The sequence below is a fragment of the Gopherus flavomarginatus genome, chromosome 21 (genome assembly GCF_025201925.1).
Source record: "Gopherus flavomarginatus isolate rGopFla2 chromosome 21, rGopFla2.mat.asm, whole genome shotgun sequence".
Classification (NCBI taxonomy): Eukaryota; Metazoa; Chordata; order Testudines; family Testudinidae; genus Gopherus; species Gopherus flavomarginatus.
The window spans coordinates 7266517-7291328 of record NC_066637.1 but is presented as its reverse complement, the minus strand read 5'-3'; the positions used below and the strand labels follow the sequence as shown (position 1 = coordinate 7291328).

General features: G+C 53.0%; 1 protein-coding gene across 1 annotated transcript in view; it reads left to right on the top strand.

The window, feature by feature from the left end:
• VWA1 (von Willebrand factor A domain containing 1) overlaps nt 1-24297 on the top strand; it is a 29400-nt gene extending 5103 nt beyond the window's left edge. Inside the window, exons 2-6 of the mRNA XM_050931479.1 lie at nt 7494-8057; nt 17432-17710; nt 18694-18966; nt 20071-20340; nt 22042-24297. Of these exons, the coding sequence (XP_050787436.1) occupies nt 7494-8057; nt 17432-17710; nt 18694-18966; nt 20071-20340; nt 22042-22082 (1427 nt within the window). The 3' untranslated portion in view covers nt 22083-24297. The remainder of the gene's footprint in view (nt 1-7493; nt 8058-17431; nt 17711-18693; nt 18967-20070; nt 20341-22041) is intronic.
• The last annotated feature ends 515 nt before the right edge of the window (nt 24298-24812 follow it).

Below are 24812 nucleotides of genomic sequence, written 5' to 3'. Positions count from 1 at the left end.
GTCAGTGCCTTTCTTGACTGCTGAGTGACTCAGTAACGCTGGCAGGGCTGGGTTTTTACGGGAGCCTTGTTCCTCGTGGGGCATGCCTTGCTTTGCCCAGGGCGTTCAAGGGCTCATTGATCTTGTTTACCACTGATGAGCAGACTCCTTGGGCCACCTCCAGTCCCAGGCCATCCAGACCCTGCCAGGGCCAGGAGCCATTGCAGCTGCTTGTTGCAACATTCAGAAAAGTAAGTGATACTCCTCTGGCGGATGGGGGTAGGAGAAGAGACAGGGAAACAGATGACATCATTCCAGGAGATGGCAACTGTGCTGCCAAGCGCTCTCGCCCTGGCCTGCCAGCCAAGCAGCTGGCCCTGCCGTCTTACTTGGGTGTACAGCAGCGTGTGTGACCCAGCAGGGGAAAGCACAGGGCAGTGGCAGCATGAGCGGAGTGACTTGCTGCAGGAATCCAAACACGTCAACCAGCCAATGTGGAACCCTCTGACCAAATGGACTGAAGTTAGTGGTCAGGGTGTATATATCGCCCTGTACGTCACCGGTTTGAATCTGGTATTGTAGGAAAGTCTCTTCTCAGGTGGGTCGAAATGTCTCTTTCTCCAGAACCTCCATTGGCTGCAGCCTTGTTGGCAGACTCAGCGGAGAGGCCAAGGACTCAATGGGCCGTGGAGAGTAGATTTCCACCTCCGAGCTAAGGCCAGGATTAACACTCATGCTGCCACTGCCCAGGCTGTGCCAGTTTGTGAATAAATAGCAGATCCCTCTGTGGTCCCATACCTACTATAGGCACTCGTGTGGCTGTCTGGCAGTGTGGCTCAGTGAGCTGAAGGCTCGACACTTGGCCTTGAGAGACCTGGGTTCTATCCTTTGACTTGATGAGTGACCTCAGAAAAGTCCCTGCCTCAGTTTGCCCATCTGTAAAATGGAGACAGTAATGCTTACCCCATCTCTGGAGTGCTTTGAGCTCTCTGGATGGGAAGTGCTGTGTCAGAGTTAGGTTTTACAATGAATTATTGCCCTGCTGCAGGTCTGCCCCCCACTCTTGACATTAAACATGGGTTCAAATATCACTTAAACGGACTCTGTGTTGTGGTTTGTTCTGCAAATGGGTCTGTAATTCTGCAGGGCCAGTGGGTGTGTTTCTGCACCAGGCTGAGTCAGGCCGAGGTGGCTGTGATGAACGTAAGCTCTGTGAGCGCCTCTTCTGGGCATCTCCCACATAGTTAACACCCTCTGACTTCAATGCTGTCCCTTGTTGGGTGAGATTGTAATGAGGGGGATTCACGTGTCTTCTGCTGCCTGCTCATGGTGTGCTGGAACGGCTACGTCATCCTATCATCCCACACATCAGACCCAAGACAGATTCATGGGCTAGTCAGCCACTGGCCTCGGGAACTGGGTGCTGCTTCCAGGGAAGACATGCAAACAGCAGGCAGGGAGGGTCATTGTGGGGCTCTGGTGACTTCAGGGCATGTTGCCTTTGGGATTTTCAGCTGCAGATGTCTAGATTGAAGAGCTAACGAACACAATCCCACACACGCTTCCCGCCATCCTGTACATGTATCCAGAGCAATGCAGTCCTCCAGCCCCTGTGCTCATGTGTTCTGATGTTCCCGAAACACTCGCGCTGACACACACGGGCCTCCTGCCAAATACCGGCCCCAATGCACATGCCTGACACATACGGGTCCCATGCCTAATACCAGCCCCAACTCACGCTCCTTACACGCACAGCTGCCCCCAACGCCCTTGACACACTCTGCACCGCTGCTACACACGCCCTGAAACACACACGCACTCTGGGACACCCCCTACCACCACAGGATGGGCCCAGATCTAACCTACGCCGAGGATCAACAGTAAAGTGAAGGCTCCTAGCAGGAGAACCCTATATCCAGACAAGGGTCCTGGTCCTGAGCCAGCCGGCCTCGGAGCAAAGGGGTGCACAGGGATGAGTTTGTATCCCCGAGATGCTAAACCAGCATCTGTGGGCTAGAGACTGAACTCTCCAAAGAGCTTTAGAACCATCCTAGATGTTGAAGTTGGGAAAGGCCAATAAGGACATGTGGCCTGCTCCCCACAGGTTTTCCCCCAGTGGTGCACTTACATTTGGGACAACACACTAGCATTTCCACCTCGTGTACAGCATGGCCATTTGGAATTTGATGGGGTAGAATATAGACCCTCCTGTTTCCAAAGCACCCCCTGCCACTGGACTAAAGGAGAATCCCCATTAGCTGTCAGCAGTGTAGGGGGTCTATGACATGCAGTTGAGTAGTTGCCCTCTCGCCCACCTAGTGGGAATGGATTCCCCTCTGGGCAGCTTTCCCTTCCCGTTCTCCTCTGGCATGGCCTCTTTTCTGGGCTGTCAAAGCAGGGGGAAAGGCCCTAGGGGGCTGGCCTGAGCCTGTTCCCTTCCTCCACTCCCACCTCAAAGCCCTACCTGCTTTTCTATTCCTGGCCCCATGTCCTTCACTCCTGTCCCCCAGCACCCGCTCCCGTTCCAGTCCCGGACCCACATGCGTTGCTCTGCCAATGCCTCTCAACCCTGCCCTGCAGCCTGCCCTGGGTTCCCCACACAGATCTGGCAATGCCCCCTGCCTTGCTCTGCCCTGCTCTTCCAGGGCTGTTTTTCCAATGACCCTCATCTTGCTGTGCAGAGCCCCACGAACCCAGTCACTGGTCTCCGTAACGGGCAGGCTGCCAGTCTTGTCGAACAATACCCTATTCAGCATTGCCAGCCATTGTGATTTCTTCACAAACCTTGCGATATCTGGTGGGGGGGGGGTTAAAGCTCCAGCTCCCAGAGTCCTGTGATTACATGAGAATCTCAGCTTTCATTTGTGGAAAAGGGGGGAGGAAGCGCTGGAAAATCTGACACGCACACACACACTCCACACCAAGGCTCAAAACCCAGAAAGACAATAAAAAGACCTGAAACCTTCTTACTTTAAAAACATTTCCAGCTCACTAAGCCAATCTTTGACTCTTGGGGTGGACAATACTGCTAGGGAATGGATTGTGGTTTCTAGCCACATTTCTCTTCTGAGCTGCAGTCAGCTGAGGGCCCAGGTGTTCAGAGAAGCAAGACTAGCACACTGCAGTTCCACACTGCCCAGCGGAAGCATTTTCAGTCCATCTTCCACCGCTTGGTGTTTCAGCCCCCTAAGGGTTCATGCAGAGCAGACAGCATTTTTTGTAATAAGGGTCTGAAGAATTTATTAAGTTCTGAGCACAGCCCCGCAGCCGTGAACAAATAAGCCAGAGAGAAATGCTGCTATCACAGCAGATTCTCCATCATATTCTCTGTCCTCCTCCGCTTCCCCTGAGTGCTCTGTTTAACTAAGCTGTGAAGAGCAATAATGCTACCTTTCTTCTTGGAGGATCTCCCAGCGCTGTGGGCGGTTTATCCAGGGCTCACCCCCCAGGCACTGAAATGTAGACCCCTTTTGGGTGGGGAATGCAGCGGGATCACACAGCAGTCTTTGGGAGATGTGAATAACAACTGGCGTCGCTGAAATCGTCAGGGGAATTCAGGTCACTTGGATGGGACTGTGCTGGAACTGACGATACGAGGATCACGCATGGCTGATGGGAGATTTAGTCAGTTGTGGGTTAATGTGAGGCTCGGGCATCGTTACGAGAGACTCCTGCAGGATCCTTGCTCTTTTAGGAGGACATCCCAAGTTTCACCAGCAGTTTCCATGGGTTCAATAACAGCTATGAATGATCTGGATCTGGATTGTGTGTCTCCTCTGGAAGATGTCTCCCATCACAATGCTGGCCCACTGTGCTCAGAACTGACCCAGCGGGAAAGTGTCACCTACTGAACCATCAGTACCTCTTACAACCCACCTTTGCATGGGGGAGGAGGGCGTCCAAGTGCTGACCAGTCCCCACCCTATTCAGTGTGGAAGATCTGATGAGCTCCTACCTGAGGTGACACAGCGGTGGGGGTGGCTCTTTGTCGGAGCTGAGCTTTGACCAAGTGCAACCAAGTGCAGCTCGTGGCCCTGATTGGCTCTTTGTAACAAGCAAAAAATAAGTACACCTAGCGCTCAAGCCACAAAGGTTGGCTCCAGATAGGAATGTCCCTGAAGTTCGGGTGAGCTTTGGGGTTCGGGCCCACCTCTAAAGTCTAGAAGCCTGCAAGAGTCTGTACGGTGCCTCCTGGAGTCTCCAGAGCAGCACGCTCCAGCCTGGTTCTCTGGCAGAGTCGGCCGGCGTGTATTCCAGGCTGACAGAGCGGGACTGTTCGAAAGCACCAAGTGCATTAGGAGCACACATCCTGCTGGCTTCTGAAAACCCCAGCTCCTGTCTGCAGTGGCCTTAAACACCAGCTCTCCTCCGGCGCCACTCCACAGGGGTTATCGGCAGTGTGTGCACTAGTGAGGCCAAAGCGCTGGCGTCCCTCCCATTGTGTCCTGCCCACCTGCTTGAGAAGGGTGAGACGCAGCCGTTAAAACGCCAGCATCTGGGCTACACCAGTGCTCCTGCTGCAGAGCTGCCCCGGCCTTAGTCGGGGCTGATCAGAAACAGGACTGCTGGAGCAGGAGCAGGTGGGAACCTCTGAATGGGCAAGAAAGTCTTAACGACCCCAAAGCAAAGGGACGCGTTCGGCGAGTCAAGGGAAGGGCTATAAGCCCCAAATTTTAAACCTGCCTAGCCCCACGAAGGAAACATGTACAGAGCCTTGGACTGTCTCTGAAACCCCAGGGTGGCATCTAGGCAGCTGCTGGGGGTTGAGCTCTCTGGGTACTGGGAAATGACTCGAGTTTATTTCAGTTGGGCAACTAAAGATTCAGGCCCTCCACCTGATGGAGGATGAACTGTGATCAAGGGAGGCCTGCCTCCATCTCTGCCACCAGGAGCAGATTTCGCTGTTAACACCTGGGTTGGTCACAGAGCTCTGATGCCCACCCGGGATGGATTCTGGCTGCAACCTTGGAAGCAAGCCAAGAGCCCCCCAGCCAGCTTGGATATCCAGCTGCCCCTCCTGGGAATCTAGAAGTGGCAGCGTCTCCCACCACATTACTTTATTGTCTCTATTTTTTCCAACCTGTCCTTGGTTTTCTTCCAGCCAAACTCAGCCCCAGGAAGTCAGAGGTGCCTCCTCCTGGGTGTCCCGTTCCCTTAGCAGTGACTCTGCCTGTTTCTTCCCAGCTGTTTGTTTCTGGTTCTGGAGTTTGCTCTGCTCTAGGCTAAAACAGTAGGTGTGGCTGGCATGGATGTTTCAGAGCCTCCCTCTGGGGTCCAAACATTGCGCCGGCTGGGAATGCTGAGCACCCAGGAGAAGCCTCTGGCAGTGTGTGAGAACAGGCCAGGAAATGGCCTGTGTGCTGTGCAACAGAGACGCATGTGGGAACAAATCGATTTTATAGGGAGAGATCAGAAGATCGGCAGCTAGGCCTGCTGGGTTTGACTTCTGGCTCTGCCACTGCTGCCCGGCGTGACCCTGGGTAAGTCACGGCCCCTCTCTGTGCCTCCATCTGTAAAATGGGGTGCCGCAGGTGAGTACGTCTGTAAAGTGCTTTGAGATCGCCGGATGGAAGGTGCTTGAGAAGGGCAAGGTATTTTTATTACCAGCTGAGGAACCAAACTTACTACCTTACCCATTGGAATAGCCCCATAGCACCCCCTGTACCACAGCTGCAGAACTGCGCCAGGTCCCATCTCCTGACTGGCATGGATGGAACGCTCCCCCAGTCTCCGTGTGGCCCTCCTTGTTGTCTCACTGCCCCTTGGGAGAAGGATGGCAGCACCGGCCTGGGTTGACATCCCCGCCTCACTCCCTCTGGGAGGTCAGCAGCAGCAGCTTTGGCTCCGTACACCCGCTGGCCATGCTGATTTCCAGGAAGATGAATGTTGTTGGGCATTCTCCCCTTTCTTGTTAGGTAAGGGGCAGCGTGGTCCAGTGGGTAGGGCACCGCGCTGGGCTCTATTCTGGGAGCTGCCAGTGACCTACTGTGGGACTTTCACAAGGGTCCCTGTGCCTCTTTCCTCTACCATCCAGTGTGTGTCTAGCGTCAACACTGTGAGCTCTTTGCCATAGGGACAGTCTCTCCCCATGTGTCTGCACAGTGCCTAGTTCACTGGGGTTCCGAGGTGCCGGTGTAATACCAGGAATAATCATTTCTCTGCCCTCCCTCCCTCCTTGTGTGTGTTTCTTTGCAAAATGTGACTTGAAAAGGAACTTGGCGAGGAGCCTCTGAGAGCAGAGACGTAGCACGAGCCTCTGCCTGGCTCATCGGCCACCGGAGCTGTGCTCTGCATCCTGACTCTTGCCGCCGCTGGCTGATTACTGTCCGGGAAGCGTGCAGAACATGCCCGTAGAAGGACGGTGCTCGCAGAGGCCGGGCCTGACTCAGTGCCACACGGGCTTTTGCCAAGAGCGGGAGGGTGAGAGGTGCTCAGCAGCGCTGGGATTCGCTGGCTGTTTGGGTGACCCAAGATCCTGTTTACAGCAGCTGCCTGCTTGATTTTAACCCTTCTGCGGAAGGCACGGGTCCCAGGAGCAGTGCTATAGCACGGCTCTTCGCAGGCTGTGGAGCCGCACCTCCGCTTGCAGTGATGGTCCAAACATAACCTCTTACGCTGTGCATGTAGTACCGAGGGGGCTGTGCATGCAGCACCGGGGCCCTCAGACTTATCTCAGGTGTGAGCCAGGTTGTACGGGAGGAATTGTCTCACGAAAACCTCCCCTCCCGTTTGTGATCATGCAAACGCCTCTCGCCCCAGCCTTCATCACACAGTGAGTCCAAACAGCCAAAGCTGTTGACTTCAACGGGCTTTGGAATGAGACCCTTCCATGCACTCCCATTTCTGGGTTAAGTGCTTCCAAATGTCTCCATTAGAAAGGTCTTTAGAGAACCAAATTCTGTTCTTACATTAAAACAATGAGGAGTCCTTGTGGCACCTTAGAGACTAACACATTTATTTGGGCCCAATTTGCTAGTCTCTAAGGTGCCACAAGAACTCCTCGTTGTTTTTGCTGATACAGACTAACACGGCTACCCCTCTGAAACCTGTTCTTAAGTTGTCACTACATGGAGTCTGTGGCCATATTAAAGGAACAAGCCTTTATCTATGTCTGTGTCTCCCTGCTTCACACTCATCTCAGACTCTCAGACTGCTCTGCAGAAATTAAGCTCCACAGCCAGCGGGTGAGGCAGATCAGTACAACGAATGCTGCTGTGCAGGCAGGGAAAGGGAGGTGCAGAGAGGTGACGTGACTTGCCCAGGCTAGCACTGAGAGTCAGTGGCAGGGCCTGGAGTAGAACCCAGGAGTCTTTATGCCAAGTCAGAAAACAGAGAAACAAGGGGCCAACCCTGAGGTCCTTACTCTGGCAGATTCCCATTGGAGCACCTGCATATGGACCTCAGGATCTGACTGAAGATGAGCAAATTCACTGCTACCAGACTCCTGTGGCAAAGGTTGGACTGGGTCACACCATCTCAATAACCTCCTCTCTGTCTCTCTCTCTCTCTGCCAGGTCTCCAGCCCTTCATTCCAGACTCAGAAGGGGACCTCCTCTTCCTGCTGGACAGCTCTGGCAGTGTCTCCTTCTACGAGTTCTCTAGGGTCAAGGAGTTCATCAGGGGCCTCCTGCGACCCTTTACCTTCGGCCCCAGTGACGTCCAGACCAGCATCATCCACATCAGCACTGTGCCCACCATAGAGTTCCCCTTCGACCGGTACTTGTCCAGTGGGGCGGTGCAACAGGCCATCCGGGACATGCAGCAGCTGATGGGGGACACCAACACGGGCAAAGCCCTCTCCTTCGCCAAGGAGAAGTTCTTCACGGATGAAGCTGGCGCCCGGGTGGAGGTGCCCAAGGTGCTGGTGTGGGTGACGGATGGCTTCTCTACTGATGACATCTCCCAGCCCATGCAGCTGCTGAAGGACATGGGGGTCACGGTCTTCATCATCAGCACCGGGCGGGGGAACTACCTGGAGCTTTCGGCAGCTGCCAGCCAGCCTCCTGAGAAGCACTTGTACTTTGTGGACGTGGATGACCTGCCCATCATCACCAAGGAGCTGAGGGACGCCATCATAGGTACCATTCTCTGGCCGGCCTAGGGAGAGCTGTTCTAGTTAGCGATGCCCCTTTGGGGTGGGGGAATGGGTGAACGCCAGCCAGTTCCTCAGTTTGGGGAAGCACCCTAGAGTTCAGGTACTTCTGTGGACCACTAGGCTAAGCCCATTTTACTGAATCGCAGCACGTGGCCGGACCTTGCGGCACCTCTGAGAATGCTCAGTTCTGGGGAGGAGTGAAAGTCGAGGTCAGCTGGTATCTCACCCTCGCTCGCTGGCACTGCCGCCTACGCAGATGTTTGCTATGGGGTGATGGCACGCTGCCCCCTAAGTGGGCTCAGCAGCCGCAGAAGAGATTGAATCTGGGGGTCCGTGTCATAAAGCAGGAGGCTCTGCTGCCTGAGGTAAAAGAACCAGCTCTGCTGGTCAAGGCTGTAACAGGCTCCTCAACCTCGACATGAGGTCCAGCCCCCACTAGCGCCACGCCGAGTGGGTTGCTATGACAAAGGCCAGATTCTCAAAGGAATTTAGGTGCCTAACTGTTCAGCTAGGGGCTGTCAAAGTTAGACTCAGGACTCAGTTTGTCAGCCCACTCTGTTTTATTAGCACAGCGCTCGGCTAATAACACCCAGCTAATGTGAGCCCCATGCAAGACACAAACTATCTTATTTATACAGATAAAAGGGCGAGCACTTAACAAGATAACAAAGGAAGCAGAATCTGATAAGTTTACCTGGGCTAGGCATGCATAGCTTATTTCCTTGCTATTACCGATCTTCTGTTAATGTTTCGCCATTAGCACCCTTGTTTATGCCTAATGTTTCTTTTCCTGGTACCTGTATTTCAACATTTCTTATTTCTGCTTAAAGGTGCATACAACATTTCTTTAATCCATTGTTATTTTTACAATATAATTCATTCTACTTTCACAGGGCTGAGGGGGATTTTCTAAAGTGCCTAAACTGGCTAGGCACCAAACCAACAGGAGTTAGGAGCTTAACCTGCTTCTGTGCTCGTAGAAATCTTGCCAGGTGCAGGTCTGCATCATTAGGTGCCTAATACCTTTAAAAATCTGACCCTAGTGCTCCGTGCTTTGAAGATAAGAAGGCCCCTGTTCTCAGGAGCTGCCGGGGTACGAATCCCCCTAGACATTGCATCGCTGCTGTGTGGGGTAGATTGGCTTCCCCATCCTTTGCTAGCAGAGGTCAGGACTGTAGTGTGGGTTGGTGGGGAGACCTCCTATTGACCCAGGACAGCTGCGGCATTGATCTTGCTTGTCCAGGAATGACCTCAGGCCTTGAGGAGGTTGGGGGTAGAGTGGGGACAAATTCTTGTCTTCCCTTTGGGGACAATCCCACAAGGTCTTGCAGCTGTAACATCTCCCTGCACGCTACAACAGAAACAAGCCAGGGTCTGTTCCCTTCTGCGGGCTGGGGGCAATTAGCTGTGTTCGCGTCGTAATGATTTGCTGGGTGGGGGAGAAGAGAGGGGAGCTCAGACACGAGTTGTCTGAATTCCTTTGAAACCCCCCCAGATTTGGAAATGAATCATCACTGGCATCATTACTGGCTTCCCTTGCAAGTCAAGACAGGCAGGAAAATGCACCAAACTCAAGAACTATCCTTCTGTCTCCACGGGTTAATGGTTACCCAGGGAACTCGGAGCAGAGCAGGAGGTTTAGCTGTAGAAAATAAAGGTTAGGATTTTCAAGAGTTAGGTGCCCAAATCCCTTTGAAACATAAGGGAATATTAGTGCCTATTTCTCTGAGGCACCCTAGTAAATTCCAGCCAAAAAGATTACCTGGCTGCCCAGTAAGCCTGGTGTAACAATTTGTTCTTTAGAATGTAAACACACCAGTCCAGGCTACATCCTGGTGGTGGTCTGAGCTCTTGAGTGGCATGCGTTAGTGCAAGCTAAGATTTTCCAAGTTGTATCCCACCTCCGCCGCTGACTCCTCTGTGACACTTGGTAAGTCACTTAATTTCCCTGAGTTAGTTTCTCCCTCTGTAAGACAGGGATAACACCGGCTTGCCTTAGAAGATTACTGAGTTCATAAAGCAGCCGGAGGCCATAAAGCGACTCTGTAGAACTCAACAATAGGGCTGTAAATTACCGTGGGTTCATTCTAAATGGACGGTGAACATTTTCAAAAAATTTTAAACAAACATTTCAAAGACATCAAGCGGCTCGAAGCTGTCCCATCAAAACCAAGGAGAATAATCACAAGCACCCGCGGCATGCACAGAATAAACCCAGTGCGGATAGAACTGTTGGCAGGGTCGACTCACTTCACGCTTACCCTGTGGAACAGAGCTAACCTAACGCGGCTGCGTGTATCCGTGGAGGCTGGCATTCACCAAAGGATCAAAGTCCTGCCCTGAGGCCACCTGGCATGCTGCCCTCTTAATAATCATTAAACGTGGTTCCTAGTGGGATTCCAGCAATGGAAATTGTGACCCAGAGTTTTGCACCTCATAGGCCGGTGTTGTAACATCCTATAGGAGATAACCAAGGGGAATGATCTATAGCACAATTTTGGCTAGCACAGTCCTCGGAAGAAAATCCTGGCCAGACTCGTCAAGGTTAGCATGTTGGAAGCAAGCTAGTTTGCTGCGAGTGTGGCTGTGGAACTGGAGTCATTGGTAAGAGTGGAAGGCCGAAGGTGCGTTAGATTTTCACGGTCAGCCTTTGCAAAGTGGCCAGGAGAGAGACCCAGGCAGCCAAAAGCCACGTGCGCAGTGCTGGAGGGAGACAGCCTTGCCAAAGCAAAGGGAAACGCCTTGTGCTCGTTCGCACGTCTTTACCTACAACTCTCGTCCTCCACGCAGCTTTTCAGTGCCATTGCTCCGAGTGTTGCCTGTGCTTGCAAAGCTGGGGCCTGGCCCAAGCCTCCCAGGATTCTAGGATTTCTTGGGAAGTGGAGCCAGTTCCTCTGGCCCTACGAGGTGTTCCAGTCGCTTTCTGGAGACAGTTTTTCTGCTGAGGGAAGACTGGTTAGACCTCGGTGTGGAGGAGCCAATTAACCCTTTCCATGGTCTCCTATTGACACAACAATTTTGTCACTAAAGAAAAGCCCACATTTAGAAAACTGAGGATGAAAAATTCATACATTATAACTAAAAAAAAGAAACGAAAACTAACCACATCTGCAGAGTAGCTGGGTGACAAGCCAGGGCTTCCCCCTCCCCTCCAGTTGGGGGATCAAGGAGCACGTACTATGTATATCGCAGCCGTGGCTGGAATGTGCAAGGTGCTGGACAAACCCCAGCTGGCAAATGGGCTGCAGCAGCCCAGAAGCCGGGGGGGGGGGGAGGGAGTCATTGCCAGCTCCTAGCACACACCAATCAGAAGTTAGGCCCCTTCAGGATCTGGAGTGAAGATCACGAGATTGTCAGCAATAATACGTGCTGTGTTCCTTTGCCTTCTGGCTTGCAGGCAGCTGGCTTGCACTCAGGCCAAGCTTTGCTCTGCATCAGTGAGGTCTAGAAATTTTTTTTTAAAATTAATCCAGGATTCTCCCCTATGCCCAAGACTCCAGGAGCTGGGGCTTTAAGACAAATACCAACTACCTCGATAAAATTGTGAGATTGCCAAGAGCGGGCCTTGGTGCAGACCCCTTCCCCTTCCCTTCCCCAGAGCTGCGGGTTCCATGCTGTGCATGCACAAAGCACATATGCTATGGGAAGGAAGGGAGGGCAGCTGGCATGCAGTGCAGGGAGGCCGTTCCAAGCCAGCGGGCAGCATGGGAAAAGGCCTGGAGCTGGCATTATTATCATCATTATCCTGTCCTCATCTCTTGAAACAAGATAGAGTGTTAAAAGGCCTTTTGTAGGTGTACAAATGAGCTTTGTAATGAAATTGGCCAGTTTCCTCCCTCCACCCCTGTCCAGGAAGGGGCTGGGTTTCATCTCCACTCATTGCTGTATGCCCGCAGGATGGACCTGGCTCCCATGCAGCAGCTGCCTCGTGTGAAAGTGAGCATGGGAACAACCCACAAAGGGAGTAAATCAGAGGGGCCGCGCCTCTTCTCTGAGCTGCATTAGCCTTCCTCTCCTCTTTGCTCCCTTCAGAAGCATCTCCTTTGCTTTTAAAGATTTGCTCACAGATCTAAGCAGGCAACTAATACACCAAAGCTGTTTGGTCCGGGAGTCATTCTGGAGTTGTAGATCCAAACCAACAAGAAAGGCAGTGCTGAGAGTGAGTGAGAGAAGGGGAATAGACTCGTGTTTGAGACATATGGGGGACCCCCCTGCTGGTTTCTAATCTTGCCTCTGTGGAAAAGTGACAGCAGCTCCCTGCCTCAGTTTCCCTCTGCATACAGTGGGTATGATAATATGAACTGACCTACAGTGAGGGGTGCTGGGAAGGTCGGTGAAAGTAAATGGCTTGACGGACTGTTGGCCTGGTTCTGATCTGGCCTGCTCTGGTGTCAATCGAGAGTAGCCCTGTCGAAGTCAGTGGAGCTGTGACAGTGTAAAACTCTCGTAAGCGAGAGGAGATTGACCAGGGCAACTGTCTCCTCCGTAGTTACTTCATTCCACCCCCACCTCCCTGGCCTTCCCCAGTCTAGGGGGGCTGTTGGGCACCCTTTCTAAACTGTCCTCCATTGCTTTAAATCCGCAATCGCTTGCATTTGCTTTCCTGCTTGAATTGACGGGACCTAAATCTGTCACCCCCTAGTCAGTGTGTTGCTCTCCTCTGGCCAGAAGACAGATGCTGTCCGTGCTGCCCATCCACAGCAAAGATATAAAGGGTTGATCCTGCTCCTTTCGCCAGGTCAAATCATCACAGCCTGGAACGGGCACCAGGTAAATACCTGCGACAGACAGATGGAAGCAGGGAAAACAAATCGGATCTTGGGGAAATGGCTGAGCAACGTAGTGCAGGGGATGAGGCTGCTTCTTACAGACAGTGGCGTTGAAATACATTGGACCAGATGGACCAGGGTCCAATCTAATATGGCAGTGCCTGGTTCTACAGTGTAACCTTCCTGACTTCCAGTGGGTTACTCTACGTACACCAGCGCAGGTGAGAAGAGTGGCACATGATTAAGCTGCTAGTGTCCCCTTAAAATGGTGAGAAACACGCACCTATTCTCAAGGTACTGTAGCTGGGGGAGAGAGTCTGGCTCTATTCTCCAAGGGATGGACCTGAGATGCAATCAAAGAATTCCTGTGAGGTGAGATGTGGGTCTCTCCCTGCTCACGTCTGATCGGTGGCTGTGCTCTGTAGAAACTGACATCACCCTTTGGCACCTTCTCCACTGCAGGATCCTACTTGCAGAGTAGCAATAAAAACTGCAGCAGGTTCCAGCACAGGCACAGGAGGAGCAGCACGTCTGTGAGCTCCAGCAACTCACGGCGAAGGCTCCCTGTCAGGGACCTAGGGACATTGTGTAGTCAAGGAACACGATTTTCCAATCTGATCAAGAACAGCACCCACTGTGCTCGGAAGATGTGAGGCCCTACCCTCGACGGGCAGAATTCAGTCTGTTCTAGCCTGCATTTGTTTGTTAAAATGGACAACGACTGGCCATTCTGTTTGAAATCAAACTCTGGGAGCCTGATCCTATTAGCACCTAGTGTTTTCCAAACCAGTGCCTCGGAGCACTTCACAGCGGTTGGTAGGTATCCATACCCCAGATAGGAATACTGAGGCACAGAGCTGAAGGGATTTGTCCAGGGTCACAGCTAAGCCAGTGGTGGAGATGGTAATATCAGAACAATAGTGAATACCTAACTCCTATGCAGCACTTTGGATCTCAAAGAGCTTTACAGAGGAGAGCAGTATGCTTATCCCCATTTTGCAGATGGTGAAACCAAGGCACAGAGTGGAGAAGTGGTTTGCCTGAGGTCATCCCACAAGCCAGCAGAACTGGGAACTGGATCCAGGTTTCCTGGGTCCCAACCCAGCCAACTGCACCGAGAAGAACAATGTTTCCTTTGCAGATGATGAAAGAGCAGGTTTCCTGCCACTTAGCCTTGGGCTCACTGAGAGTCAAGGAATTTCCAGCAAACCCATGGCTGTGAAAAGTGCTCATCTGTGTCCATCCTACATGAGCCACAAAGAGACACTGAGAGAGAGTCAGATTGTTAAGGAGGGGGGTGAGTGAGGGGGTGTCTGGGGTGCAGTAATCATTGGTGACTGGAAAGCTTCAGCCTGGATGGATGCCTAGGGCATAACATCCTGCTAGCCTAATGTTAGTTTTAGATCAGAAATTCATAGGGTGCTGAATCAATCAAGCCACATGCCTCTGCTCTCTGTGGCTTTATGGCCAAGGCAGTTCTGGCTATGCAGCAGGGCACAGATGCTGTTAGCAAGTACAGGCCAGATCCCCAGCTGATGTAAAACAGGGTAGTTCCATGGATGGTGCAGTGTTAGCTTGCACCACCCGATTCTCACACAACACCCCTGGTGGGCTCTGTCTCGGAGATGATTCATTTCCAGCCCAAGTGCATTTGGCCTTTGGCAGGATAAATGTTCTTTCCAGTACCTCAGTCTCTGTCTCCGAGTTTTGAAATGATCTGATCCTTTATGCCCTTAGGAATCGCACTGCATGGAGCAGCAGGGGTGGCAGGATCGGGAGCTTACAAAGGAGTTCTTACAAAGCACGGTGGGAAGGGGAGGAGGGGGCGTTGAATGCTGCTGGCTGGCTGTTGGTGTGAAGGGGGAAAGCGAGGGCATGGCAGATGTGGAATGTTCCTGCCCAGCTGGGTGAGCCCATAAACAGCTCAAAGGAAAAACTGAGGCTGTTTTCTGGTGTACCAGGGAGCTGGCCTGGACCTCCAGCAGTTTAAAGGAGGAAGGCTGGACTTCTGGTTCCTGGGCAGGCTTGAGATCTGGGTGGTGGTCCCAGCTCTGTTGTGGATTTGCTGTGTGCTCTTCAGGAGGTCAGGGCTGTGCTCAGTGCCTCAGTGTCCCACCTGTCTGTGTTGGATAGTGATATGTGTAAAGTGTTTTGAGCTCAAGATGGAAGGGGGGGTGCAGTAGGACAGCCCACAGGTCCCATGCCAAGGCTTCCCCTTTGCCAGTGGCTGGCATCACAGGGAAAAGGCAGAGCTGAGTTTTCCCAGCTCCTCCTTTTCCCACTCAGGCAGGAAGCTGTGCGGTTTGGAGCCAGTAAAGCGAAGGGGAGTCTCTTATCGGCCTGCTGCCTCCAGTAACCTGCACAGGCCAGGCCCACAGGCCAATACAGTGAGAGTGGGTTTGCACCTCTAACAAGCCTCAAGGCCTTGGGAATGCAGCCCGGGAGCCCTCCCAGTCCCACGGCCAGGCAGTGGCCTACCCCTCCCTTGCAGGAGCAACAGAAAAGCCACAGTCGGGTTCTAGCATCTGCAGCCAGACGACTCTGCAGGGATGGAAACATGGAAGAGAGAAAAGGCTTTTGGGGGTCAAGGGGGTGCTGAGGCCCTGGGATGGTGGGAGCTGCAGAGGAGAAGGCCCTGGCGCCAGAGGTGTTGAGTTGAGATGCAAAGGTCTGCAGAGAAGGGCTTTGCAATGGTACCATGGAGGTGGCAAAGGACATGGCCAGAGGTGATCAGTGACCGCATGGGTCCGGGCAGGGGGCAATGGGGGCTCTGCTGTTTTGCCAGCCCTGGAGAGAGCCGAATGAGGGAAAGCAGTGGGCAGTGCCGAGGCGGGGAACACTGCGGCACTGAGTGCCACAACACAATGGGGCATCTGTGGAGCGCTGGGATGGGTGACCTCAGCTGGGATGAATGCAGGGGGCTCAGCAAATGCCAAACAACCCCCTAGCTCTCCCCTGCCCCCCTTCCACAGCAGCAGGGCTGGGGCACGGAGCCTCCTGGGGAGAACTGCCTCCTCTTCCACGCTGGCTGACCCTGGGCTCTTCCCGTGCACCGGAGAAGCAGGGGCTTTGACTTCAATCCTTGGGAGGCAGGGGACTGACCTCTGGAGCGTGACCCACGTGGGACTAAGAGTCAGAGCTCGGGGGTTCTGTTCCCAGCTCTGTCGCTGACTCTGTGTGAGCTCGGGCGAGGCTTTCATGGTCAGAAGTCAGTGGGAGCAGAGGGCAGGGGGCGCTTGATAACCAGACGATTCACTTCTGTAGGCCTCAGTTTACCATGCTGCTGAATTGGGGACAGTGGCACTGCCTGCCTCTCAGGTGGGGCGTCCCTCTCATCCCCGGCATGAACTAAGGAGAGTTTCCCCCAAGGGAAGCAGTTGCCCCTACTTGCAGCAGGCTGTGCCCATCTGCAGGCCCTCGGGTTAGGCGGGGAACGCACACCGTGCAAACGCAGTCAGTTTCCCCGTGAACATCCCAGCACAGTACCTCAGGCAGGGCCGGGGTTACCACAGAAGGCCAGGTAAAGTGCCAGCCTGAGGCATTGGCAGTACAACGATGACCACTGCAACGCCACCCCGGCCTCAGGGTCAGAGGTTCCAGCCCCGCCCTGCCTGGCAGCGATACCAGCCCGGGACTGTCGGGCACCAGTGTGAGAGGAGTGTGGGGTGGGAATGGGGGTGGTTCTCAGCACAGCTCCAGTGAGGCAGGTGTCTCCACCCCAAGAGTTTGCCCTCCATGCAGTCCTTGCGGTGGGGTTGGGTCTCTCTCTCTCTCTCTCTCTCTCACACACACACAAAATGTGGAGGGGCCTTTCCAGAGCAGCCTGGGGCACAGTAGCAGGGAGGGTGGTGGCGGGGCGGAGCTGCCCTGTCCTGTCCCAGCTGTAGCTGTTCTGTTCAGCATCAGTTCCCCCTCTCTGAAGGGCAACAGGGCCAGGTACTATGGTAGTGGGCATCTGGGGTAGAGCTGCCACCCGCCACAGACAGACACAGCTGTGCAGTTCTGAGCCTTGTGCCAGCTTTTTGGGGTGTGGTTTCCACTGCCATCTGGTGGTCGTAGCAGAGAGATGCTTTACAAGCACCACCCAGATACTCTATGGATGATCACGAATACAATGGGGTGTTATTTAGACTTGGAAGTGACTAAAATGATCCAGATTCCCCTGCTTCTGTTTACACTCACTTCATGGCTTTGAGGCAAAGGCTAGAGGCACATTTGTGCTCTAGAATCTTAAAAATAAAATAAAATAAATAAATAAAGAGACTGGTACATGGCAGCCCAGCTCCAACCTGCTGTGCAGTGTTGCACTGAGCAGCTAAACAGCTGCCTTGTTCCACCCCAAAAGTGGCTGCATTGCAACAAAGTGTGATCTGAGTGGTGTATAGAGTTATTTCTAATGGGTTTAGAGCTCCTAGCATGAGAGGCGAACCCCAGCTACCTGGGCGATGCGAAATGCTCACCTGCATTTTCTGTGCCTAACAAAGCTACTGCTGCAGATGTGATGGGAGGGAGTTGGTTGCACAGGCACAGGGAATCAGTGGGACTTTTCTGATCCTCCAGTGACTTCTTATTGCTGTTTCTCTCCCAGATGTTATCCGAGCCAAGCGGCTCCGCGCCGTGGAGATCACCTCCAGCAGCTTCCGTCTGATGTGGCCTCGGCTCCTCTCCAGCGACACTGGCTACTATGTGCTGGAGTACGCTCCTGCGGACAACCCGAGGAGGAAGCTAGTGAAGCAGGTGTCCGGGGATCACACCGGCCTCTTCCTGAGCGATCTCTTGCCAGACACTACCTACGAGGTCGTGCTCATTCCAGAGTCCAACGAGCACTATATCCCTCCGCAAACCACCAGGGTCACCACACTGGAAGGTAAGAAGATGACGTATGTTACGGTAGCACCAGTCAAGGGTCAGGGCCCCATGGTGCTCGGTGCCATAGAGACACATGGCACAGACAGTCCCTGGCCCAGACCTTATAGCCGAGGCATGAGGAGAGTGAGTATGGGGTTGAGAGAGACCCTCTAGCTCGGCCACGAGGTGTGGGCGTGATGCAGGAATCACTCGGTGGAATTCTCTGGCCTGGGTTATTCAGGAGGTCAGATTAGATGGCCACACAGTGAGAATCCATCTGGCCTTAAAATCTCTGCAGATTCTAAGGGGAAGACAGGGGTGGGTCACCCCAATCGCCCGGTTCTGACGACTCCTCGCTGTGGGAGACAGGAAACTAGGTTAGATGGACCATTGGTCTGACCCAGTATGGCCGTTCTTATGAAGTGAGAGAAAAAAACAGCAGAATTTAGTTGGAAACTGGAAGTCTCGGCTCTCCCCTGGCTTACCTAGTGCCGATCGGTGGATCCCATCAGGGTAAAGGGAAGCAAAGCACAAGCAGGTGGAAAGAGCTCCATGAACCTGCCCTCCCCATCTCGCTATCATCGTGTGACAACTTAGGCATGTATAACATGCCCTGAATGGGGGGTGGTTGTCATCAGCTGGGAAGGAACCTGTGACCGCTGGGTCTAGAACCATGAGCTGCTCCTGCCTGAGCTCAAAGACCCGGGTGTCTGAGCTGAGGTGGTAGCAAGCTTCCCATCATCTACTGGTGACCACTAGATGGTGACACTGTGAGCAGAAGCTGGACCCGTTTGAGGGAGAAGTGTAGAAAACTAGTCCCCTGTGGGAGCCTTTTGATTTAGAGCAGGATTGGGCTGTGTCGACGTGTCTAACTGGAGTCGAGTCGCTTCCACCTCCATGACGGCCAATAGGCTCCCAGCTTATTTACGCTGCTCTGGCTGGAGGCCGCTCTGCTGCCATGAATCACACCGACACTTGTCTTCCTTTCCCTCCTCCCCGCAGAGGAAATCAGCCCAACTCGGGTTCTCATCTCGGAGTCCAAGCCGCACAGCTTCCGTGTCAGCTGGGCTCCCACGCCAGACAGCGTGAGGAGCTACCAGGTCCTGTACGGGCCACTGCCTGGCAATTCGGCTAAGCTGCTGGAAGTGGATGGGGTGCACAACAGCACGGTAGTGGAGAACCTGGCCCCCAACACCACCTACTTGGTGACGGTGGCGGCCATCTATAAATCGGGGAAGGAGAAAGCCCTGTCGGCCAAAGCTTGTACACAGGAAGGTGAGTGAGCGGGGCCCTCTGCTGACAGGACACCGCTGTCCCAGCTGTGAGATAACACCGCGTGGGGTTGAACAGGGACTGGTCTTGTTACTTGTGGTCAAACTGGTGGCCTGGGGTTCCTCCAGAATGTGGCCACCTCTTTGGCCAGACCAGGCACTGAGTGGGAAGCCCTTCTCCCTCTGTTTTATGTCTTTTTCCCCACCCCCTCGCCTTTGCAAGCAAAGCCAAAGCTCACAGCAAGGGAGCGCTGGACCTCAGGGAAAGGACTCTAGCAATTGAGTGGGTCAGCCAAGCCAGCTAGCAGGGGTCAGGGGTAGAATGCGGCCAGGGGGACGATGCAGCTTTCAGGGAACAGAGCGTGTGTATCCTAGAAATGTGGCAGAGTCACAGAGCGTAGGACTGATGAAAATTCAGCAGTAGGTGTGCAACAGGTCTCCAATGGAGCCTGTCCTCCTGAGCCACCTGGAGCATCACAAGCAGAGCTGGCTGGGAGGATGCTGGAGTCCCCAGGGATGGAAGGTTGTTGCTGTCGTCCTCTCCTTGCTTGTGGCCTCTCTCTTGGAGCCTCGGAGGGATGGAAGTCATGAGCTCCCCTTGGACACATGGCCAAAATTCCCACGCTAGCGTGGTTGGTGTAACTGAGGTGGAAGCTCATTAACGGGGGTGTCATGGGTCATGGGCTCCCAGGAAGTGAAGTCTCTAGAGCTTAGCTTGTCAGGGCAGACAAAATCCGGCTTGATTTAGTCAGAAGGATTCCAGAGTGAGCAATGGTGGAGATGGGAGATGAGTTGGGGCGTGGGGGTATCACAGCCCAGCTCCCATGGGCAGGTGTCCGTGTCAGCAGAGAGGCTGAGGACTCTACAAGCCCTGGAGATGGAACTGTCCCCTCCTGCCTGGAGCAGGCCCTTCCAGGGCAGGGGGATTCTGGCGACTGCCCAAGTTGTCCCTGTTCTGAGGATAAACAGGGGCCTGTGGCTTGCAGAGCTGTCCACCCTGCCCTCTTCCCAGTGTCAGTCACTAAAAGGGGGGAATCGGCCCCAGAAGGAGGGATGACACAAATGACTGGGCCCCCATAACCTGCTTTTCTCCTCATCTCCCTGCTAGAGAGCTCCAAGGTGAGGCACCTGCGCTTTCAGGACATGGGCCCCAACACCCTGAAGGCCTCCTGGGACTCGGCCGATGGGCCAGTCCTCGGTTACCGGGTGAGGTGCCGGCGGCAGACAGGCCCGTCGTCGCTCCTCAGCGTCTCACCGCAGATCCACAGCGTGCTTCTAACGGACCTGGCCTCGGGCACTGCCAACAAAGTGTGTGTGAAGCCCATGTACAGGAACCAGCTGGGGAAGGGGCTGTGCCGCATGGTTCACATGCAGCATGGTGAGTCGGGGACAGGAGCCCTCCTGGAGAGGGCAATGCACTAGTGCCGTCGTGCCAGGGGCTTTGTGAGGGGAGGCGGTAGTGCCAGAATTTCTTTGGCCCAGTAGCCATTGGTGTCACTGCAGGCTGAACCTCATAGGGCAGAGCAACCCCAAGGTCAGTGCCCACCCACTCCCAGTGGCACTGGCTGCTCTTACAGGACAGTGTATATTGGGTACAGCCATGGGCTCGGGGCAGGACAGAAGTGGCCTGATTTACAGAGGTGTTCAGCACCTGCTGCGCCCATTGACTTCAGTGAGCACTGTAGATACTCCGCACCTGTGAAAAATCAGACCCGGAGGGGCTGGGTTGGCAGGATTCTGGTTCATAACGTGCAGTAGAGGGACCTGGAGAGATTTCTTTTAAATCCTCTGTTTTAAACCGACCCCGTCCGAGAAGCACTGTTGTTTGGGAGGTTGATTTGCTCTGGTTCCTTGACTGAGGAGCCCTGTTTTAATGGCACACTGGGGTTCTCTGAGTGCTGAGACGGCGGTGGAGAGTTTCACAAGTAACAAGTGACTGTAGCTTAGCCTGGTTTTCCCAAGGCATGTGCTCAGCGCTGTCTGGAAATCTGGCTTTTTTGAGGGGTCTGGAGTTGATCATGTAAAAATGGAGGTACCCAAACCAGAGGCTGCTGACGCTTTGACACTGAAATCCTCTTTCAGTTCTTGGAGGACTCGATTCAGAGCCCTTTGAAATCAAGGGGATCTTTCCACCCACTTCAGTGAGCACTGGATCAGGCTCTAATTGCCATGATGCTGCTCTTGTGCTCGGGGGCTGGTATGCTGATATATCACCCCACAACCTTAGAGGCCTCCCCAGGCTGTGATGCATCCAGCTGTTGTTACACATTTCTAACAAGAGTGCTCCCCTAGTGGCTGTGGCTTGTCTACATGGCCCTGTTGTTCGGCCTAGGGGTGTGAATCACAGCTTTGCAGGCAGGAGGAAATGTGCCAACCTGCAAAAAAGTACCTGAGGTTAGCAGGAGAGGAGCAGGGCGCCTGGGTGTTGGAATTGCAGTGTGACAATCTTACTGGTGGTATCCAGTGCTGCTCTGACATCACCCATCTGCCTATCGTCCCCTGTCTTGAAGGAGGAGAAGTTCAGGGAGGGGCGTCCCAGGCATGGGGGACAGGGCGGGAGAAAGTGCAGGGACCTCTTTATGGGAGGAGCAGGTGGGTGTGCTGGCATGGCTGGCGCCAGAGGGAAGGTGAGATAAGGGATCAAAGCAGAGCTGCAGGGGAGGGGCTGAGCTGAGAAAGGCTTGGAAGATGAAAACTAGAAGATTGGAACTTGACGTGGTGAAATGGGAGCGGGGGGAGGAAGCAGAGGGATTCAAAGAAGGGGCGATACCGTCAGAGTGACAGTAAAGGAAGAGGATCTGAGTATGAATGGACTGGGGGGGCATGTTGAGGAAGAGATTGCGGTACTCGAGAGAAGGGAGGGGAAAGGCTGGAGAGGAATTTTCCTGTGTGGACAGAGGAAAGGTCAGAGCTTGGACACTGCCTTGCTAGGCAAGGCCAGGGGGAGGGTGGAGTTGAGGTATTCCCCTTCCACCCCATGAGCAATGGTGGAGCTACGTCTCGGGGGCGAGCTCTCTGAGGTTTCCCCGGAGGGCCAGACAGGCAGAGCTGACCGTTTGTCCTTTGGCTCCCTTTCCAGTGACAGCGGCACAAGGATACAAGCACAGACGGAGCGCGTGAGGGACACTGGACTGAGCTGTTCCCCTACAGCGCAAGGGGAAAGGATTGGACAAGGATGAGTGGGGGGACCTCACAGATAAGTTCCCATCCTGCATTACCACTCGAGGTGTGTGGTTCCCCCAGCTGTTGTCAAGCCCACAGACTCCTGAAACTGTAAAGTGCGACCCCCAGCTTATCAAACGGCTTGGCTGGCTGGAGCAAGCAGACAGGCTGATGGATCCCAGCCATGCAATGGGTGCAGGTTAAAAATTGTGCTAGTCTTTTGTATGTTCCAACGCCTGAAAAATTAGTGATGGAAAGACAAAGTGGGAAATCTTAACTGTTGTTTGCTTCCTGTTTTGTATTCATTTTCTGTCTTGTTTTGGCTTTTGCAGAGTATAAGTGGCCTTGCACTGATCACAAGTGGCTGGGAACCAGATTGATCCCTGGTGTATAACTCCATTGAAGCTGTTGGAGTTAGACAGGGGTGAATTGTGCCCCATGAGATCAATGGGTTTGAGAGGCAGATCTAGGGAATAGGGTAGGACTGCAAAGAATAGATTCATCTAATGAATAGCACTTTCCATCCAAACATTCCAGATGTTCAACAAGCATCGCAACAGGGCTCCCATCATCCATCCCGGAAGTGCAGCCACCTCTGATGTGGAAGGACAGAGCCTTTAAAGGTGCTTAGACTATGCAGGGACGATGCAGCTAGAAGGATCATTTGGGGACAGGAGAGAAGAGGAGATGCAAAACCCCATCTGGAGTTTGGCCAGGACGCAGTGGTTAACTCCCTGACTCTTATAAAGTGCCCCAGAGTATTTAATAACCACAACAATTCTAGACCTTGATCTATGTCACTCTCCGAAGACTGGCAGTCTCTGCGTGATTAACTCCCAGGAATGGAGCAGCAGGGTTGTTCCAGGTCAAGGTTGACGTGCATTGGCAGAACTGTGTGAAGGAAGCTCATACAGGGCTTGCCTTGTCAACATGGCTTCAGTCTCTCACTTCCGTGGATACTAAACCACCACCCCCAAAAAAATCTGCTCAGAAATGAGGGGATTTCAGGAACCCCCCCCCCACCCCCAACAGGTACCAGATTATACCCTTTCTGCCTTCCACTGGGATCAGAAGCAGCATGTCATGGGCACAGAAAGGCCAGTTGAGATAGCCATTTCTCTCTCTCTCTCTCTCTCTCTCACACACACCCCACAAGCAGCCAGCAATATAGTTGGTGCTAGTTTGGCCCAGCAGGTGGAAGATCCAGGGCAACCTGGATCAGGGAGATTAATTTACTCTCACGCCCCTAGACGTGTCCTGTTTGAATGAGTTTGAGTCCCATCGGCAGGGCCATAGAGGGGAAGCTTGCACTGCTGGTGCCGCTGCCTGTTCACAGTCTCCAGGAACCTTTCCCCACCACTATAGTCACATCAAAAACTTTTTCAAATAGCTGCTGCACGGCATGTAAAAGGAGATCGCTATGGGAGGAACACGGCTTAGCTGTTTTCTCGCCCACCAGGTTTGGTCCTGCTGCCTCTTCGGGATGGGAAGGTGTGTAGGGGGAAATGAGGCTGCTGATCATTTTAGTACCTAGTGAAAATGCCATTTTGGATGTGCAGTTCCACCCGCCAGGGCACAGGATGTGAAGGAGATGTACATATTCGCTGTGCCCAAGGGCACAGCGCCAGCATGCATGTATTCCCCTAGAAACACTTACTCTGTTTGGTGTTCATTGCTTATTTAACCTGCACGTGAAACATTTTAATAGTTGTCCTGTATGTCTGGGAAGCCATGTGCTAGATCCTGCAAGCCCTTCAGGGGCCTGATTCTGCACCTTCGGAGTCGTTGGGAGTTTTGCCATTGACTTGATTGGACCCGATGTGTTGCACTCAACTGGGTGGCTTACATGGGGCAGAGACCTTGGACGCCCGATTGCACAGAGGTGACTGTCCCTCATTGACTCCAGCAGGAGAGTTTACAGGGCCTGCGTTCTCCTTTGGGAGGTGTATGTGTAATTGACTAACATTTCAGTTACACTTGCATCAAGGGGAAGATACAGCCTCCTGAATCTTTCATGCAGGAAAATGTAAAAGCATCTTGTTTGTTCTTGCTGTAAGATGGAGATCATTTAATTTTGCGCAACTCCCCGGTGTAACTTACTATGCGTTAACCTTGCCTTCCCTCTACTGCTATGCATTCTTTTGAAGCCAGTAAATTAAAAATACAAGATCTATTGAGTTGGACTGATTCTTTCCTGCTGGCTTACAACGTGGCAAATGGGTTAAAGGTAACACTTGCTCCGATGAGGGGTGTGTGCAGAAAACCTGGTATTCATTTTAGTAAGTGCCTCAATATAATTGTTCGCATACAATTCATGGTAGGTAGCTGTGGCAAGAACTTATGAAGGAAATACTCAAAATCCACGGTTCTAGGGAGACCCTCTTTCTATACATTGATTAAGGTGTGTATTGAACTGAATAAAAAGTAATATTAAAATACGTCTGTCAGATTACAATGTAACCAAGCTAATGTTACTGTAGAATCCTCATTCTGAATCCTCAGCTGGAGTTACACTGATTTACGCCATCTGAGAATGTGGCTCCTTAATTTTGCAATTGTCTGATTTATGTGTGTTTTATATTCCCAAGCTGAATGTTTCATTATCAGGATTTTTGACATGGGACACACATACCACAAGGATGGGCGTGTTAGAAATACCTAGATAAGATTTACAGTAGTGTTGACTAT